This window comes from Echiichthys vipera (assembly GCF_963691815.1).
Source record: "Echiichthys vipera genome assembly, chromosome: 4".
In the NCBI taxonomy this organism is placed as follows: Eukaryota; Metazoa; Chordata; class Actinopteri; order Perciformes; family Trachinidae; genus Echiichthys; species Echiichthys vipera.
In genome coordinates, this window is record NC_139829.1 from 7328973 (window position 1) to 7349268 (window position 20296).

At 41.8% G+C, this 20296-nt stretch overlaps 1 protein-coding gene across 2 annotated transcripts in view; it reads right to left on the reverse strand.

Moving 5' to 3' along the window:
* wdfy3 (WD repeat and FYVE domain containing 3) overlaps positions 1-20296 on the reverse strand; it is a 107279-nt gene that overhangs the window by 14048 nt on the left and 72935 nt on the right. The window contains exons 23-43 of one of the 2 annotated variants that reach the window (XM_083912528.1): positions 19609-19720; positions 19308-19498; positions 18186-18338; positions 17865-17938; positions 17246-17407; positions 16998-17092; positions 16704-16824; positions 15948-16165; positions 14817-15007; positions 14428-14562; positions 12927-13106; positions 12118-12351; positions 11903-12002; positions 10666-10826; positions 8856-9085; positions 7409-7518; positions 6416-6598; positions 5084-5241; positions 4914-4991; positions 3006-3239; positions 15-186 (exon numbers count right to left, since the gene is read on the reverse strand). In XM_083912528.1, the coding sequence (XP_083768654.1) occupies positions 15-186; positions 3006-3239; positions 4914-4991; positions 5084-5241; positions 6416-6598; positions 7409-7518; positions 8856-9085; positions 10666-10826; positions 11903-12002; positions 12118-12351; positions 12927-13106; positions 14428-14562; positions 14817-15007; positions 15948-16165; positions 16704-16824; positions 16998-17092; positions 17246-17407; positions 17865-17938; positions 18186-18338; positions 19308-19498; positions 19609-19720 (3292 nt within the window). Of the gene's footprint in view, positions 1-14; positions 187-3005; positions 3240-4913; positions 4992-5083; positions 5242-6415; positions 6599-7408; positions 7519-8855; positions 9086-10665; positions 10827-11902; positions 12003-12117; positions 12352-12926; positions 13107-14427; positions 14563-14810; positions 15008-15947; positions 16166-16703; positions 16825-16997; positions 17093-17245; positions 17408-17864; positions 17939-18185; positions 18339-19307; positions 19499-19608; positions 19721-20296 lie in introns of both variants that reach the window. The other variant, XM_083912527.1, reaches the window with a different exon arrangement.

Sequence of the window (20296 nt, forward strand, 5' to 3'; positions counted from 1 at the left end):
GAAACTCTCTGTACCTTTGACTCTTGCGATGGTGTCCTCTCCTCCGTGCTCGGGCTCATGCTGCGTGGTCTCTCCTTCTGTGCTGTGCTCCACAGAGTGCTGGTACATGCCGGGGTTTCCGGACAGCAAACGCACGTAGTACTCCTTGCTGTCGTAGCTGATGGCTCGCCGGTAACGTAGAGGCTTCTGAAGGGAGGAAGGAGTGAAAAAAAAAGGGAAAGTTAGCATAGTATAGTTTTAAGTTTCTAATAATATTCAGAAATGGTTTTCCAGGGTAATATTGGGAATTATCAAATAAATGAATGAAGGAAGATTTCTGTACATATACATTACATATTTTGTTTTTCTCATGAAACACTAGCAAACAGAACAAGGTCCATTTTCTGAGATTTCACATTGCGAATATATCGTCATGACGATTTTAAAACAATAACAACAGAGAAACTCCATAGTACGATTTAAGACGTCAAACCTTTACTCCTTTAAGCCTCGACAAGGGCAACACACACCGTATTCACTCCTTTTGTTGTGACCTTTCACAATATTTGCAGGCGAACATTCCCATTTTTGTATTGTTTGTTCGTCACTGCCCCAGTGTGTAAAGGCCTTTACTGAGGGACATTATGTCAACTTAAAAGTAGAAGTATACACCACTGAAAATACATCAATAATGTTCAATCACTTACATGCAAAAGATATAATAAAACGTCACTCATGGTTAGTTTTATCACAAGGATGTTCAGTTTCATCAATTTTTTTGTTTTTCTCTATGATTCGCTGTCTTTGCACCTGTATTTTATGGTATTTTATTTTGTGAAGCACCTTGTTGCTCTGGTTTTGAATGGTGCTATAGAAATAAAGTGTATTATTATTGATTTTTTGAGGTCAAGTCCTATAGAAGTCCTGTAAACAAACAAACAACAACAGCTGAGATTTTGAGATTATCACCAGCCGCATCTATAACACCAATAACTTGGTGCATATATGTAGAAATGTATTTTCTATATTACAGTAGCCAGAATGCTGCAGAGTATTTTTAGCACTGGATGGAATACGACTTCACGATCACAGCAAAACAAAGTACTGCGTCAGCTGAAGATGCCCACGTTCACATGCAAACCAAGCATTGGACACCGCACAGAGACGTCTCCTCTTTCTTAACTATGTAACAGCAAACACCTTTCAACCTGCGACACCAAACACAGGGAGAGTTTTAACCAGAACAAGTTCGAATTTTTACTGCACGGCTGCTAAAAAAAAAGTCTTCAAAACTGTCAACTCATAGAGAGCACTGCTTCTTAATTATTATTACTATGATTCTTGAAGTTTGCTACGATCATGCAGTCACACCAGGCATCAATTATTTTATCCTGCAGACTTCAGACTGCAAGAAGGTACCTGGGCATGGTCCAGGACCCCAGCCAGGGCTGAGGGAAACAGGGGCACCAGAGGGGGAGAAGAGGGCTGGAGGGTGTAAAAAGAGGGAGGATGAGGGTGTTTTAAATGTTAGTGAAGAACCTGCTGAGTTATTTGTCAAGATTGTGCAGTGGAGATTAACGACACCATCTGCCACTGTGACTCTGAATTTGACAGATTTCCATATATTTTTCTTTTTTTTGGAAGGTCAGAATGTTGACTTTTTGACCTCTTTCAACTACTGCCAATTATATTTTAAGTAAGGCAGGAAAGCCACGACTGCTGAGCTGAAACACTCAAGGAGCAAGTCAAGCAAATGGCTAATAATACTAATGTAATGGTTTGGCTGACTACTCCCAGTGCATGTTTAAATTATGTATTAGGATTAAGCCTGGGGGACTCTGGACTTAATTATGCTAGGTCCTTTTAAAAAGGGGGTCATGAGCCAGTAATCTTCCCTTCCTACTCCTGGCTGTTAAATCCAATTCTACTGAGCAAGTTTTTATTATGTGATCAATCCAGGGTCATCGGGAAATCTACAGAGAATCTTGACTTTAGCTGTTATTTAATCACTTTGGGCTGCTTGTATTGTTTGTAATCTAGATATTCTTATCATTTCTTCTGAGTAAAATCACCAGATAAATCCATAATATGTATTAAAAAAATGATGATGATTGTTGTTCTTTAAGAGGCTGACATTTATACAAACATAAAATAACATTTCTGTGATCTCTTTGTAGATTCCTGACCAAATAAATGATTGTGTGAGTGAAGAGAGGCACCCCCGTTGGCAAACAGAGAGGAGGGATTATTTGTGGAGCAAACAAAGCTAAATGTGTCTTGGCGGTGCCAGGAGAAGAGCGCAACCGGCTGTCAGTGTCACTTCCTCACATGAAACCGAAGAGCTCGTCCAAGAGCAGCTCTATTTCAGGAGAGTTCACTACTCTGCAGGGGATTGGTCGACGTCATGGACATGGAGGATGACATGGAGGATGATACATGCTACAAAAGTCTCAAACTATAATAGACTATTTAAATTCTGTGTTGGGGGAGTTTAAAAAGTAATTTGCATCATCTTTCAAATCAATATAGTACTGAAACTGAAAATGCAGATTTATGCAGATGCTAATCTGATCTGCACTAATCATGTTTGGTAACAAGTTTTCATCCATCCTTTACTTGCTTTAATAGGCCAGTTTTCGCTTCTCTCTTCTGCTATTATGTCTGTTACTAGCAGCTAACATAATTCTATGGAGTCACACAAATACAGCATGTTGCTCCTTCTATTGTTATGGTCCTGTGACGTTGAGTGATTCTTGCACTTTGTTGGTCATTTTTTGCTAGAAAAGTTACTGCTGAAGGATTGGAGGCTTTTTCTGCAGCTGCTCTTACTGTAAGTTACTCTGGATGAATGCATCAGCTACATTTCTAAAACACAGATTGAGAAGAAGCCTCTTTCTGTCGGCATCACTGTTGAAAATATTTCAAAGGTTAAGAAAGAGGGTAATATACATGAAGAAGATAATAGTCCTTTATGTTAGCTAAAGTGCTGCAGAGGAACTGATTAATCCAGATTTGAAGTTGAATACCTGTGCTCCTGTGTTGGTGTTTGGCTCCAGCTCAGGGATGTATGGGTAGTGGATGTAGAACATGTCATTGCGGACCATCTTCTTCCTCATGCGGCAGGGCCCCTCCGTCATCTCCAGCACAAACTTATCGAGGTGGGAACCGATGGGCGGGCCCCAGAGGCCCCGTTCACGCAGCAGCTCGTATTCGATGGACGCCCACTCCTCCGTCACGTACTTGAGAGCGTTCTGCTGCCGCTAGGGGATGGAGGGATGGTTGAAAGGTCAGTCAATTCAAAAACTATAAATTAGACACACAGTCACAGCAGCTACAGCAGCCTGTGGAAATGTGCCTGTACAAGGTTTTTATTTGGTTTACTGTCCTGCAGTAACATCCTGACATCCAGTTTAAATTATTTTTTGCACCCACTGGGCCTCATTTATCAAATGAACGTACGGCAGAAAAACGTGCGTACGACCATTTCCTGGCAAACGTCGGTATTTATCAATTTGGACGTGAGCAGGAGCTACGATCAAATCTCACGTCAGGTCTGAGGTCGTGTACGCACATTTGAGCCTGTGTATTTGCGGTGCAGCACAGCAAAATCTGGCTGAAAATAATTAACAAACCTCAGCTGTCATTAAGCATAAGCAGTCACATATTAAGAACAGATCAAAACGGATTCTTAAAACTAATAAAAAAAAATATAAAAATTGTGGTTGGAGCGATTTATTGTACTCATGTGCGTCTGAAAGCACCATCCCTGAATGATTACGCATTCATCAATCGCCAAAACTACCACTCGATAAATGTACAGGTGATTTGTGATGCCAAGCTGTCGCTTTTAAACGTGGTGGCCAGGTGACCAGGGGGGGGACACACGATTCTTTTAAATATCAAAACAGCTCGGCTCCAGCCCCCCGCGACCCCGACATTGAATGAATGAATGAATGTGTTGGCATCTCCTCGGTAAGTGGCTACCCTCGATAAATTGCATTAAATCAAACAAGGTATCAGACTATTAACATCTTGGTATGGTTCTTCTAGAAGACAAAGGTATTCTCTTACGGAATACCTAATGACCCACCGGTAGCGCGAGTGTTGTGCCGTATTCAGCACCCCGGCCGTGAAATGCACCCCTTGCATTATAGGTGATATTCTGGATCAGAAGGCTGTTGTTTCCACCTATAGGAGTAGTTTATATACAGCTAACCCACAACGGTCAGACCATTGGTTACTTACAGTCTTTAAACTATTTTAAAGAGTTTAAAATCACGAACTTGGATAATATCGCGAACACAAAACAACACCTTTTTTATATTCTGTGGAAATAAACTGCAGCCATAATTACAAAATGAATTAAATGGATCTATCGAATATCAGCTATAATGCGGGGGGGTGCAATTCACGGCAGGGGTGCTGAATACGGCACACCTGTCAAACAGTGCGCATAGGCGCACTCGGGTCTCAGTGGAGCGCTGCTTCGGTTTGACTCCCTCCATTATTTTTTTCCATACGGTGTTTTTATGGGCCGCTTTTATTCCACTCTTAAGACTGACAAAAAGCACATCTTTATTTTGCTCCATCTCGGATGTCAGGATGCCGATCTGTGTGTCGGAAAAGTTTATTTTCTAACCAGCGTTCTTCCTCTCCGTGTTTGACCTCAGTGGGCGAGGCCTCCGAACCAGGAATATTTAGGGGCGTAACATGTTAAAGACGATCGAATTCAGCCGCCGCATTTATCAAGGCCCGCTCATTCGTACACTGAGATTGGTCCGATACGAATGTTTCATAAATCACACGTGGGTCCTTTCCTACGACCAATTATGCGCTCAGATCTGCACCCGTTTCCACGCAAGTTTGATAAATGAGGCCCACTGTGTTTGGAAAAATGAAATAAAGTTTCATCTGTTTAATTCTGAGTGCAGTACCTCCTGATATTCTTTGTACTGCATGGCCACAAGGTCTCGAACAACAGCGATGTGTGTGAACATCCACTGGAAAGTCTCCTGTGGATCAGAAATACGATAAGATTGTAACAAGTCTGTCACAACACATACATTTTTGTATATGTTGTGTAAGTCGTTAGTCGAGCGTGTACCTGAGCAGACAGGCTGTTCTTGTTCAGGCTGTTCTCCCTCTTGTTGCGGCGGACGCCCGTCAGCTTGGAGAGGCCGAAGCCGCTGCTTACTCTGGATAGTTTGGACTGTGTCGTCGGTGCCACCGCCTCACCACGACTGATACACTTCTTCTCATGGACTGAGGAAGAAAAATAAAGCTGTCACGTGAGGCAAAGCAAGGCAAATTCATTTATATACAGTAGGATAGTATTTCTGCAACAGGGCTTTTCAAAGTGCTTCACATAAAACATTACAATTAAAAGCAGCAATTAAAGATAACACGATACAAAAATGAGCTAAAAAAGAATAAGACGTGTATAAAATTCCAGGATAAGGTAGCGTCAAACACAAAAGTCTTCCGCCAAAAGACCCAATCACAGTGTTTGTTTAGAGTAACTTCCTGGTAGAAAACCACTGCAGTCTGTAAATAAAATCCAACAGCGATGAGGAAACGAGGGACGGGGAAAAAGTGGAAATGCATGTGCGATGCGTTCATATCTCATTAATAACAACACTTTGGCCAAACGCTGGTGAAATATGCAAGTGACTGGTAGATTTTACTTTACTCTCCAACCCAAAAAACAATAGTTATCTATAGAGTGGGCTGGGTAAAAATTTAAGCATTCACTAGCCATTTGAGTTCATTTTGGACCCTGCCTATTGGGCCACAGACTGAAGAAACTGACACCGCCCAAAAACTTGCAGTAAATCTGACCGGCGGTGAGATGTCGCTGTTTGTTACACGTTCCATAAATTTCCGCAATGAAAAATCAACTTCAACTTATCTACCTGGAAGTGATGTTGTTATTGTTATTGTTGTTGTCGGTGTTAGCATGACATAACAGTGGCTCGGTCTATACAATATAGGTTAACTGGAATAGTATCTAGAAAATAGGAAACTCTTTTAGTACTTGACCAGATTTTGATAAAAAACATCTAACAACATCCAACGACTTGTCAAAGTGTCTGGTTCAGCAGACTGAGTCAAGACTTTGGAAGGAGGCTGGTAGTAATAGAGCGTAGTACAACACTGATGACGTAAGCAACAGAGTGAGAGAACCAGCAGGAAAGAGCACAGATCCGCAGTTATAGGCCTGTTTGGCAGCGCTTCAGATTAAAGTATTTTTTTGTAAAACAACAAGAGGAGCTCCCGAATAGCTGATCTAGTTATGTAAATCTGGATAAGCCCCACTTCATTCACTCTTAGAGAAAACATGGTGCCACAAATCCACAACGCAGACGTGTCCGGGAAGGTTCAGCTAAGTGCACAGCGAGAGTCTGTGTGGTTTACATCATCTGTGTGTGTCCCTCACCCAGGTGGTTCTGCCAGCTCTTCATGGCCGGTTCCTCCAGGGCAGGCCGGGCCGTTGCGATGTCCACGTGGCCTCTGTCGTTGCAGGGCAGAGACACTTTGAATATGTCTTCCAGCATCTGACGCTTGCTGTGCATCAGCTCCGTCCACACCCGGTTCACCGCCTTCAGCAGCAGCTGCCGCCCTGCAGAGAGAGGACAATAACAACACGTCAGTCTGCAGTCTGTGTAACTGTATGACATAATTATTACAGTCTTTCTCTCTCCCAGTTTTGAAAAGACAGTTAAAATCACACCAAGTTGCAACCTCTGGGCCTGAAAACTGAAATGCCTTAAAGCTGCTTTCTTTCTACTGTCCAAAAGGGGGCAATTCCACTGGTAGTCTGATTGTATAGAAGTCAATAAGAAAATGAGCCTAAATTTCTCACTTGATTTATTACCTCAGTAAACATTTTCTCAATGAATTTATGGTCTCAATCTATAGTTATAATTCTTCTTCAATACAGCATGATGTTCATTTAGTAAATGAGGGTCTCAAACAGACCATAAAGCTGGGGATGCTTTAGGGCGTGGCTACCTTGTGATTGACACTTTGTGTTTTCATCTTCCGACCTTGACCTTCTCACAGTACATGAACGTTGTACCGTAACGTTCAGTTGTACTAAAATACACTCTAAGGAGTCGGCTTTTAATGTTTTTGAACTTGCTAACCAAGCTAGCTAGCCAGAGTTAGTAGAAAATATGGTCATTTCTTGGTCAGAAAAGACAAAATAGCAACGGCCAAAATGCTCCTAGCTTCAAAACAGTAGTCCACAAACCAATGAATGACATCAAGGTGGCTGTGTCTACTTCTTATATACAGTCTATTTTTCAAACACAATATCACCTCATGTCAAAGAAAAGGAAAATCTCAACATCACAAACATGCAAAGAGTCAGCAAGGTTAAATATAGGTTCACTGTCCACACACAAAAACACACTCAGCAGTGTCTCACCCTCGCTGACGTCGTGGCTGTGCGTAGCGTCAGCATCGTTCTCGGTGGGCATCATGACATGCCAGGTTGTCATCCTGGCCTCCGCCTCCAGGCCGAAGCCCTCCACGCTGCTGCAGAGACAAACACAGTTTGAGTCAGAGTTTGACGGTTTGGCTTCTCTGCAGCAGATGAGTCTGCTCTCCGTCGTTGTTACAGCATATTGTGTCCCCAGCATGCTAGGAGATTCAGTCTCTCCACCACCTGCTGCCCTTTTAGGAACTATCAGTACTTCTTGGCAGAACGCAGAAACGCACGCACGCACGCATACACACACACAAAAGAAGACTTGCCATAATTTCACTCCAAGTCGAGTCACAGAAAATAAAAACAGAAATAATGCAATAGAAAGAAAGAATAGATTACTTTTTCATTTACAATTCTTCTATTCAGATTAATTAACGTATCTAAATAGCTGTAAGCTAGGCTAACTCGCTAAATTCCAGGTAAATAGACTGATTACTGTATAGATTGCATTTTTGTAGTTGTGTCTTCATCAGAAACATGTTTGTACGTCCATCTCCTCCTCCCCACTGAGAGTACACGCACAAAAGCAATGTGCTTCACACACACCTATTATAACACTCGGACAGATTGTTATCGAACATGTCAAAGAAGGACAAGAAAAATACTCTGAAGACACACACAACCAGCTGCTGTGAAGGCAGTCTTGAGTTGGAAAACTGCTTCTCAAAGACACTGAGTGATTGATAAACTAGGTAAAAACTAGTTTGGATGTGGGCACTCAATACATCATAATAATAATAATAATAATAATAATAATAATAATAATAATAATAATAATCATAATAATATATCAAAAACAGCAGCATGTGCATGGCAACACAGTCAAAAACTCTAAAAAAAATACTCTACACATAAAGTACATTATTGCTTTAATAGGCTTAACACCTTTCTCTGGTGTGTTAAACAACAGAACAATGAAAGTTTTGTGAGCATTTCTGCTTCTTGGATTTTTGGTCATGATGAACGAGGCTGCTTATATTCTTTGCGCTGTCATAGCACTCTACTTGAACCACACACTGTCCCAGTGTGATTTAAGATTGCAAAATGATTTATGGAGGTGCAAAACATATACTTACAAAGAACGTGGTAATCTATTTCAAAGGGTAAAGTTGGTGTTGTTTTGAATTCTTATTAGCAGTTCCTCCTTACTGAACCACAACCGACAATGAATTCCTCAGGCTAACAAGTCCTGTCTGTGCAGCCAGAAACCTCATATTTATAAAAGAAATCACTGTAGTGTATTCCTTGTCAGACATAAACATGATGTCTTCCCAAAACTGAAATACTTTAAGCATCAAAAATGAAGACACTTTATGGCCTTAAATTTGAAAAACCTTTTGAGACTTGTTTTTTTGCTGCAGATCGAAGCCTTATGTCTCCTTACCTCCCGCTGTGCAGGCAGATGAAGCAGTGAGCCAGGCACGCCACAAAGTCCTGGTCGTGGTTACCCGGCCCGAGCACCAGGTTGCGGTTGACGGTCAGGACCCGCAGGGCGTCCAACAGGGCCACCTGCTGAGCCACCGTCTTGTGGGGTCGACAGAGCTGGTAGAGCACCGTCCGGTTCAGACAGTGGTAGATGGTGTCGAGGGAAAGACCCTGGGAACGTCTCTTAGACTGGAGGAGCAGAAGATGGAGGAAAACAAGGTGGAAGAAGGTTAGAGGGAAAGTAAAAAAAATAGACCTGGCATGTTGGTTGTGTGCTCTAGATGTGGATTAAGCTGCTGTGGAAATACTTTCAGCAGAAAGAAGATTTGTTTGAGCAACCAGGGTTACGTTAAGAGGGTTGTGAATGCAGCTCTGTTATTCTAGTGTTGTTGTTGCTGCTGTTGCTGCTGCTGCTGTTGTTGTTTCAGTGGAAGGGTTTCAAGTGGAAAAAATAAATAAAACAGACTTCTGTCCAATAAGATTTGACTCGAAGTTGAGTAAGTTCACACTGTATGGACTGTACTTGTATAAGTCAAATTAATTAAATGAAACGTAAATCAATAATTCCTTTCAGAGCATAATCTCCTAATATTCTGTCTTACACAGTAGTGTGTGCAGACTGCATGCAAAGTCCACACATGACTTTATTCAGAAATAGTTTCACTCATGTTTTTTTAAACTAATTTACTAGACCAGGGCTACACAAGTGTAAGCATTTGAAATCTTCTGCAGCCCATTCAAACCTTCGATCACAACTTTCAACACAGGGGAAGATGAAGATGAAGTTTTTCCTGATATATCTTTTATGTCGTAGCAGAAAAGTTCTATGCAGTGCAAATTAATAATGCAAAAGTTTGATTTTGATAATTCTATAAGTAGTTTTGGTCGTAGTGCTTCATTATGCAAAATATGAATATGAGGTATTTTGCAGTTTGGGTGTGTGGTGTGTGTTGATAAAACCAGCCTAGTTTGCCAAATTGTGTTTATGCAATTAGAAAAAACTGTATTCTTACATCTTGAAAAGAAAAGTCAATCAGAGAATGAATGACAAACTCAAAACCTAACCTTTATACTCTAGATACATATATTTACACACACAGAGGGAAAGACATAATAGCAAACACACACCTGTCAGTCAGTCAGACCTTTAATCTAATTTTCACTGGCTCAAGTGAGTAAGTGAGGCCTGCATTCAGACAGACGCTGCTTATCTAATTTAATCCTGTGCGTGTACTGGTTACATTAACTCACACAAGGAAGGACAGATTTCTCCCCACAGAGGCCGCCTGCTGCATTTTGCCTGGTGTGATAAGTTTGTCTACTATGATTTGACTCTAGTAAAAAGCCAAACATTAGTTCTATTGTACATGCATTCTGGATTCTTTATGCCTCCAGCAGTATTCTGCAGGTACAGGAGGGGGGAGTGTAAACGGGTTTAGAGAGAAGCAGGAAATTACAATTTTTTTAAAAAAAAGCCCTCCTTTAACTCATTATTCCAGGAAGGAAACTTCCGCAAGACTTTAAAAAGTAACTTAACACCAGGCTGAAAAGCAGTGTTTTGCTGCTTCACACATGCACAGCAAACCCGAACATATCTAAGACATTACCCGTAGGAGCATCAAACAGAGTTTGTGCTGCCGGCCTCCCAAGTACGAAGTGTAATCTCAGATGGGTTCGTCGATGACGTTTCTCCCCCAAACCAGGAGGAATTATAACTCAGACGTCGAAGAAGAAGGATGATTTACACAGAGAACAACTTTAGTTTGTACCTGTCCTATGAGCTGCACGATGAAGTCCACCACCAGCTTGGAGTCCTTGTTGAACATGCCCTGCCACAGCTTGTCCACCACCCGCTGGGTGAAGTAGAAGACGTTGTTGACCAGAATCTGATAACTGCCTCCACTGCTGAGGGGCAGAGAGGCGTCTTCACCTGCGAGGAGAGGAGTAGCAAGAGAGGTCTTCATCTTACAGTAGAATCATACTAAAACAAAGTTCTCCTGTCTAGAGGTCATTTTCCAGGACTTTCCAGGAAATTTTCAGTGAAGTTTGATTTAAAAGACACGCAATCTACAGCTATAAATGATCTATAAAATCATCTCTTACGTGCTTAAAAATTACAACTTTTTTGTAAAACCAAATTACAATGATGGTTCCTCAGCTGTCTTCTCTCTCTTACTTTTCTCCCATCTCTGAGAGATGGCTTGAGTTGTGTTCCTAAATGCTGATCATCCACGGGTACGCAAGTCTTCGCATCGATCTGATATCACCTAATTTAGCCTTGAAAAAAATCTTCTCTTAAGTAGTTTGACTTTGACAAAATAGCTGTCTTCCCAGGAACCCTGAGTTACTATTTCTCATGTTTTCCATGACAAGACAATTGGACAACTATTTCCCAAGTTTTCCAGGACTCATGGGAACCCTGACTAAGCGTTTTAACAATTAACAATAATTTTCCCTGGTTTCAGATTGAATATAAATATTTTCAGAATAATTTCATCCCACATACATGAGTAAAATGTCTTTAGCAACAGACATTACAGTCCTGATTAAACAACAGAGCGTGCTGCCAGAGTAATAAAGTATGTACTGTAAAACCAGCGGAAATGTAGGTAACAGGACAACAACATATTACGTATACATGTTGTGTATTGTCTTATAACTTATAACAAAAGCAGCCACTTAAAAAAGCTGAAGATGCTTGCAGACTGTGATTTGCTGACTCATGATGCAGCCGTCAAAGCTTCTCACAGAGCCAGCTAAGAAATTGAGCCGTCCTGCAGCATCTGGACCATTTCTTTTGCCTAATCATCGGCTGCATTTGTAAACAGCCACTGTTGAATTAAGTGGCTGGTTTGTCACTTTGGCAGGCATCGAACAATTAAGGTAAGAGGAGACATCATGAGGAAGTTCTAGCGAAAACTATAGATTAATGGAGTTGGCAGGTAAATAACAAACAGAGACAGGCTGGATCCCTCTGTGTGAGGGGTTGAGGACTTTTGTTCTGACCTAGAAGGACATCAGCAGCCAGAAGATGCTCCATGACGCCATCCAGTATGTTGGACTGAAACTCCTTCTGCTGAGTTCTGGTGGAGCGCTCCGGAGAGGCCTAGTACCAGAAAACACACGTCGGGCCATTATTTATTAAGAGGTATGATGGGTGAACAAGTTTGTGGATGTCATTTCAAATGAGACGACGACCGCCACCCTGGTTACGTCCTCACCTCCAGCAGCAGGTCAATGATTGGCGTCTGTTTGCTGGCCGGTGTCATGCAGAGGTTATCCATGATCAGGACCCTCATGAAGTCAAAGACGTACTTTTTGGCTGGGTGGTTGGTCAGGGACGTCTTAGAGCCTACATTACAGTATTCAGACTGGCTGCGGTTCATACCCGAGTCCCCGGCGAAGGCCTTGAACTCCTCGGTGGGAGACCCCGCCTCGTCGTCCAAATCACTTACCTGGGACAGATGGACAAATAGTTTTATTCAAGGTCAACATTTTAGCAAGGTACAGGGTAAAAATAATGACATTATATTATAGAAAACATTTCTGTATTTTCCAATCCTGCAGCACATCCTCTGTATTCTTGCTGTTTTTTGTGGCTCTTTTTACTATCAAGCAATTATCTATATAAGTAAAGTGTCTGAAAACATTTTTGTCTGAGGTAAACTGCAGTGTCTTGCACTTTGTGCTGCAGTAGTGAAGATTAGAGTGCCAGTGGTTTTAAAGGAGATTCCAAAGGGGCAGTAAGTTACAGTTTTTATCGCCCAATAAGAGAGAATCACAATTTATCTGCAGCAGGTTGATAGGGGGACTGATCAATACCTGTGATTACTTGCTCTGGTGATGAGATTTTTTTCCCCATCTTTTAAACCGAATTCCAAACCAATTCCCTCAGAAGAAAAAATCCTCATGTGCTTGAATTTATAGTCTTGAGACAAGAATTTAGTGCAGAAGATAGTAAGTGCTTAATCTGAGTCACCAGTACAGGTCAAAGGTTTTATTGCTTTGGAAAAACTATGCGCAGCCTCACCATCTCAGAGTAGGGCCTGATGTTGAAAGGGAAGACAGTTGCTGCCAGGGCACAGAGGAACTCAGCACTGTGCCACATCGGTGCCAGGTCGGGCACGTTGTGGTAAAGATACCTAAAGAACTGCATCAGGGTGACCGGGTACTCCCTCAGCCAGGAGCCTTCCTCCTCTGACTGCCACGGCTGGAAAGAGACACACAGGAAAACATTTCTCATTCAGACTTCACATCTAAATGCAGTGGGCGTGATGGATTTTCAGTTCACATCTCAGACCGGTTTGGAGGATCTAAGTAAAGTGGAGCTCGTTAAGCGGCTGCAGCCTGCGAGTGAGAGTCAGGCGCTCAGTTCCCAGGAGGTCGAGTGAAGCTTCTCAGCAGCGAGCGCTGCAAGATCCACCGACAAACTCCCCAGTGAGTGTGCGTGGATGAAAACAGTGTGTGTGTGGAGTCATTTTTGTTGGATTAACAGAGCTTAAAAAAGACACCTTTAAAGAATTCAGGCAGCAACTGCTAGAAAATCCTCCATAAAGAACCACTTAGAAAGGACATGAACACGAGAATCCTCTGACATTCACTCTGTGTTCAGAAGTAATCTGCTTTTGAAAAAAGGTGTTGGATTTAATTTGTCAAATTACGGCTGAAGAGGTTTCTCTTAATCCTTAACTATGCAAATGGAATAAGGGTCTGCAACTTTTAAAATCTATGCAATCAAAAAATGACGTTAATTGATTTACACAAACAAACTTTAAATGCTGTGGTACATTTGCAGTGAAGGGTACTTTACAACAACCTTACAAGTTTCTCACTTTACAAGCGGCACCTGAATGCACCATGAAGTCCCGTTGGAGACCAGAGACTTCAGCGACTTTGGGGATTTAACAGTTCTGCTGCAGGCTATCGGTAAGCTAACATTACGCTGTGTCTTTGGCTGCTTGCTTCCGCCAATATGTGTGTTGTTGTTTTTTTCTTTGCATGCAAATAGGTGGAGTTTGAGAGTCACTATCAATCAAAACGAATACGAGCGGCTTTCTTACAAATCACACGCCAACCCTTAGAAACATGTCTTTGTGTTGAGTGTTTTCTCTGTCTGCCAAAGTGACCTTGAGACCAGGATTGGATACTGAACCTCAGAGTCATGGCAACTAGAAATCAAATATTCTTCTGTGCTTTCCATCAACTGATTTATTCATTTTCTATTACTCTATTCGTCCATTAAAATTATATCTGCGCTCCTCTTGATCTTGATAATTACAATCTTCAAATCAATATCATTTATAGTCCCAAATCATATCAAAAGTTATCTCGTTCTCAGGACCTTTTCCATATAGAGTAGGTCTACACCACTTTATTTATTTATGATTTAAAGAGACCCAAGAATTCACCTATGAGCATGAGCAAGTCAGAAACAGTGGTGACGAAAAAACCTTCCTGTAATCTTCTTGAAAATAATAATAAAGACAGATTTTTAAACGGATTTCTGACGAAGTTGTTCACAGTGTTCTCACCAGGTTGAGCATGCTGCGCAGCATGGCCAGCAGCAGGAAGGCCGCCTCAGTGTACACGTTGTGGATGGAGCCCACTACAGTCCCACTGGAGGCCGGTATGCCAAAGATGAACGTCCAGATGGAGTCCAGGTCAAACTGAAGAGGGCAAATACACACTTGGGTAATATACAGTCTCATCTACACACTACAGATTATTTATATGTTACTATTGCACATCTGAACAAGCTACATGTGTGTTCCTCTACCTATATGTTGTTTTTCTGCAGTCTTATTTCTAAATGTAATACCTGCAGAGTTTAAGTGTATATAACTGAGAAAAAGAATGAACTGTTGCATTAATTTGTTGAATATTAATGTAGGAGAAGAAAAGAAAGTATACTAACATGTACCTGTAGGCTGTCTGGCAGCTCAGTGACAGGCTGCTGTAGGAACAGCGCCATGAGCAGGAAGTAGAGCTCTGGCACGTTGGTATGTTTGGGCAGCAGAGTCTGCAGCACAGGCAACCCCGGGAAGTGGCAAGCGTCCCGGTTGATCTCTCGCACCGTGGAGCGCCCACCAGCACTGCGGCCCACGTTGAAGCCTAAAGAGGGTGAATGTTAAGAATAATGCATGAAGGTAGACAGGTGCTATTACGGCGTACTGTACGCCCTCTGACTAAGGCATCTACTGGCCACTCTGAAATCAGCTGTTGAGGGAAGGGTTGTCAAGGAGGTGGTTATAGTCATAACAACCCGGGATGGTAAAAAAAACAATCAAAAGAACAGGATTTGGTTGAGCTGGATGACAAACTTGAAATCTAAATAAACTACAGGCTTCAACCTCATAGCACACATTCTGACAATGCTAGAGCAGTGGTAGTTCTGTAAGGCCATGTCACTACTCAGCAAGGTTTCCATAAGCAAGGTCAATGGTTCTCTGCCTGGAGGCTGCATTGAGGTTGAATTGTAGCTAAAAAAGGGAAATATAATATACACATTTGTGGGTATATTCTTCATTTTTGTCACTAATGACAAGAGCATAAAAGTGCCTGGAAGAGATAACAATCCTCATTTGAGGCAAAAGTTCACAGTTATGCAACTACGAATAATTAGAATGGGAAAGTGAGCAGGATGAAAACCATTGAGCTCAGGAGGGACTAAGGTTGCAGCAGCAGGGAATGCAGGGTGGCAAAAAATGATAAAGACGAACCCTTGGCTGTGAGGCGCACAAACTGCGCAGCTTTCTGTTTACTGAATGACGGCCAGCTCCGACGGAAAGCGTTGCCAGAGTGAGGAGAGGCGTCTGCTGAGCCATATTACAACATACAGTATATACTCTGCACATTATCACTGCATGCTGCTGACTCTTGTGGTGGCGAAGAAGTGGTTTCAAGAATTAAAATGATAACTTCACACGTCATTCAACTGCAATTGCCTCAAATTCACAAAATCCAACTTCAGAGTTATTATTGTGTGTCAGGAATTGTTTAATTAACTGTGTTGCCATGGTGATTGTGATGCCCCCTCCTGTTGTGCACTCACCCAGCACCGTGCCGATCTTATTGGTCAGGACGGAGTCGGTGTGGTCCAGCCAGCCTCCTCCACACAGGCCCTCTTTGAAGCGGTTGAGGATGGACTGGTTGGAGAGCAGCACCACCAGGATCCACAAAGCTGCAGTGACGGTGCTCGAGTGGAGGTGCTCCTCCATGAACATCAGGAGCCAATCGAAGCCCATAGTCCGCACCAGCTCCTCACATGCCCTGCAGACAGTGAGCACATGGGATCAACGCACTTTCCACAGCCAGTGTTGCTTCTAAAAATGCAGTTTAACTCATGACCACAAGTGCGTCAAACGTTTTTTGTCTCAGATACGCTCTCATTTTAATCTAATCTCGCCACTGTTTCCAAAGTGTTTATTTACACTTCAAGTCTATATTTTACTTTTTTAGGGTTTTGGCATTATTTTATCATTTTAATGATTGAACTTTTATCATAGTATCTTTATTTTCCAATCTTTAACTTGATTTCATTGCATCTGACAGCATGTGTTCTCCTTTATTGCCATTTATTAATGAAATTAATAAATGCGTAATCTTCATCTTAATGTGTAAAGTGATTTGAAAAGTTGTTGTTTTTTTTCATCCTCTTCCAAACCTTATCAGGGCCTGTAGGCTTATGGGGCGAAACCTTGTGTGAGTGTGTTGCTGATGTGATGTATGTGGTCGAGATGAGGGGTGATAGCTTATCTATTTTTAATTATTATTTAATTGCTCTTACAACCATCTTAGTATTACTTACTGGGCATTGACGGTGCACTTCTCTCTGGTTGTGAAGAGCAGTCTGAGCAGGTTGTCCAGCAGTCGGTTTCTCAGTAGAATAAGGTTTGCTGACAGGAGACCGCCGAAGTCATCGTCATTACCTGAAAGCAGTCATCCTCGTTAGAAAGTTTGCCTGTTTTGTGTTCTCACACGATACAGCTTACAACTGAACACATATTTATCTATTTATTTGCCAAATATGATTCAAAAATACCTGCTTTTGTTTTACCAGCATATAAACCTGAATTTTTTTGCATTTGATTTATTGTTATACCTCCGTCAATCTTCTCCTCGTTATGGATTTCCATGACCACAAACTTCTCACAAACAGCAAATGTGGGAAGAGTAGAGGAGATGAACTGGCCAAACCTGTGAGACAAAGAGCAAGAAGGAAAGTTTTCTTTTGCGTCGATGCTTTCCGTTCACCAGTTTGGCATCAATGACAGCTCCACTCTCTCTTGTAATTAAAGTATTTACACAAGTTTACTTCTTGAGGATAGATATGTCTGAACATGCGTTTACCTCAGCAGATCGTATGGGTTGGGGAAGCCCTGCAACAGCAGACTGAGCACGTTGCTCATGGCCGCTACGGTCGGCTGGGACAGCGAGGTGTCTCTCAGGGTCAGCAGCAGTCTGGGGATCAGCTGAAACTCCCTCAGCAGTTTGGCATTTTTAGCCGCCTCGCTGTTCGATAGAAAAATTGGTTCACTTAGATCCCTTTAGATGATTTGCTGATATGTAATTAATGGTACGAAATAACAACTTTAGTAAGACGATATTAAGGAGTAAAAAAGTCAAATTTTTAGCCAACATATTACCATGAAACTTAAAATAATAATTTTTTGTATTACAAGTTTTTTATATGTTATGTTTAAATATGCAAATGAGGCATTAACTGTAATCACTTTTGGTGAATTTAAGAGAAACCTACAGACACAAACAGACAAAATGTAGTAAAATAAACACCTAAATGTGTATTTAGGTTATTTTCTTTCCAGTACTCTGAAAGAAGACATGTCAAGGAAGCAAAATAGCACAAAATCTTGAAACGCCTGCAGCGTTTCTCCTTAATAGTCATTCACAATTTAATAATGTTTGTATTCAGGGTAAATCTCAAGGAAGAGAAAGTTTTGACACTTGCCTGGATTCTGTCAGCAGTTCAATGAAATGCTCAAACAGAGACAGATGGAGCTCGTAGGGAGCATGAAGCCACACCTGAGGAGCAGAAGGAGCAGAAGGAGCAACATAAACTACAGGCAAGGAGAGGTGGCATCTTGGCACGGAGAGCTTCTAAAAGGATCAACAGCTGTGTAAGAAATGTTTTTTTCTCACTGTTTCATCAGCAAGATAGATGTTTATGGCTGGTCAGTTGCCAAAATGTGTTGAATCTAATTAGTTTGGTGAAGAGTACTTTATTTCATGAGCATTTACTGGCATCCATTCTCCCCCCAAAAGCCCTCACCTCGAAGTCACAGAGCAGGTCCTGGAAGGCGGTGGAGTTGGGAATGATGGAGGTCTCGTGGCCGCTGTCCACTGTTCCCACCAGAGAGAAGGTTAGGTGGAGGATGTGACTGTTGAGCAGCGAGCGCTTCTTCTTCAGCAGCATGGCCAGCAGCTGTGAGGGTTCAGACGACAGCAAAAATATTTTATATTTTTAAAGTTTAAGTCACATGTCTGCGTCATCGTTTCATCCGAATGTGTTAGCTTTCAGTTTGTGATTGTGCAGTCCAGAAAATGAACAGAAGTACGTTTTAAGATCGCAGACAACAGAAAACCTAACTAACTCAAACTCCAACTATAAATCACTCTTATTAACTAAAGTAAAACTTAAAGCAACATAGTGCCAAAAAAAACAACATACAACAACATACAACATAACTTGTGTCTCCTCTTGGCTCTATTTTCAAGCTTCAGAATATCTATCCCGTGAAAGGAGACTTTGACCAATCATAGGTCATTTCAAAGATAGGGTGGTCCTATTGGCTGTTCTACAAATACAGATGGTGAAAGCCTGATTCAATGGCGGAAAGTTCTGCAAAAAACGTTGCTGTTTCAACATGGGCAACAGCGTGTCCAAAAGACAGTCTGATAATAAACGCAACAAAAGCTGTGTAAATATCAGCAAAGCACTTCAGACATGGAGAGGAAATGGTGTTCACTGTTTAGATTTCTACTAACTGGAGCCAAGTTCATGTTTATGCATTGAGCTAGAGTCTTGAATACAGGATGTAGAATTGGCCCTTTATAACATCTTCAGGATCACAATGAGGACGGGGATGATTGAAAAGAACGGCTCATACTCGTACATGTTGCTGTATGAAAGGAGGGACTGAGGACAGAGAGGGAAGAGCTGCAGGAGGAGGGTACATTCTGGCAGGTTTCTCCAGGAAACTGCCTGCCCCAGCTTTAACCGGATGTATAAAATAGGGTTTGGACCTTAATATGAAGATGTTAACAAAAAATGAAAGTGTCCACAAAAATGTTGTTGAAAGCAAACGGTTATGAAACCCACTGACTACTGACTTTATGTTTCTCTTAGAGCTTGTCATGTGAGCAGTGTTAAAACTGTAGACTTGTGTCTAACCTGGTAGCCCTTGATGCGCTCCATCTCCTTACTCGCCAACGGGTTGCTTTTCACAACACACACCAGAGCTTTGACAGCAGCATACAGCCCTTCCACATCTGACGCCATGGCAACCAGGCCCAAGATGGCAGCTGCACCACCCACATATTGCAGGTTGGTGGCCACGGGTTTGGCCACAAAGGCTCGGACACCTGAAGGGGGAAACAAAAGAAAAAGAAAAGTTAAGTAAAGCTGTAGTATAAATGTGATAATTTCATGTCGCATTCAGTTTCATGAGATTACAGGTAATTTCACAGTTTACCTAAATATCCGATGACAGCTGCTCCGATGGTACGTGCTGGCCCATTGAGGTGGCCGGCGGCGTTGTGAATCAGCTTCACTGGAGTGGCGTTTTCATGAGAGGACACAGTGAGCTACAGAGAACAGACGGAAGGGTTCAGTAAAGAAATTCATATCAAAACACACAAACACAACTCTTTTCTCCCTTCTTTAGATTTTTGTTTAATCCACATAAGTCAGTTCTGTGGTCAAGTCACTCGTGAGGATCTTCGCAGTTATCCCGATAATGGAATTTCACCACGATTAACTTAGTGCAAGTATTTTTTATTCAGATCTGCAATAAAATTATATATTGTCCCATCTCTATTCTGAAGTAAAAACCTTTTATTCAGCCAGTGAGAGTGACATATGGGACCAATTTAGCAAGTGAAGGGGAAAAGAAAGAGTCACCACACTCTGTCGCTCTGTAGAAAAATACACTATTCATGAAAGTCTATTTGTACATGATGGCCAATTTAGCAAGTGAAAAATACTGTCTTTATGCAGCATCTTCCTAGTTTTAATAAAAAGTGGTAGTAATGTCACAGTCTGTATCTTTCTTTAATAAAAACACTAATGTGTTCTCTTAAGCGCTGGTACTATTAAGCACTCTCTTCCTACGCTACAACAGGTCCCTGCGGCAGCAGAAATGCTGCCTCTGCACTTCTCTG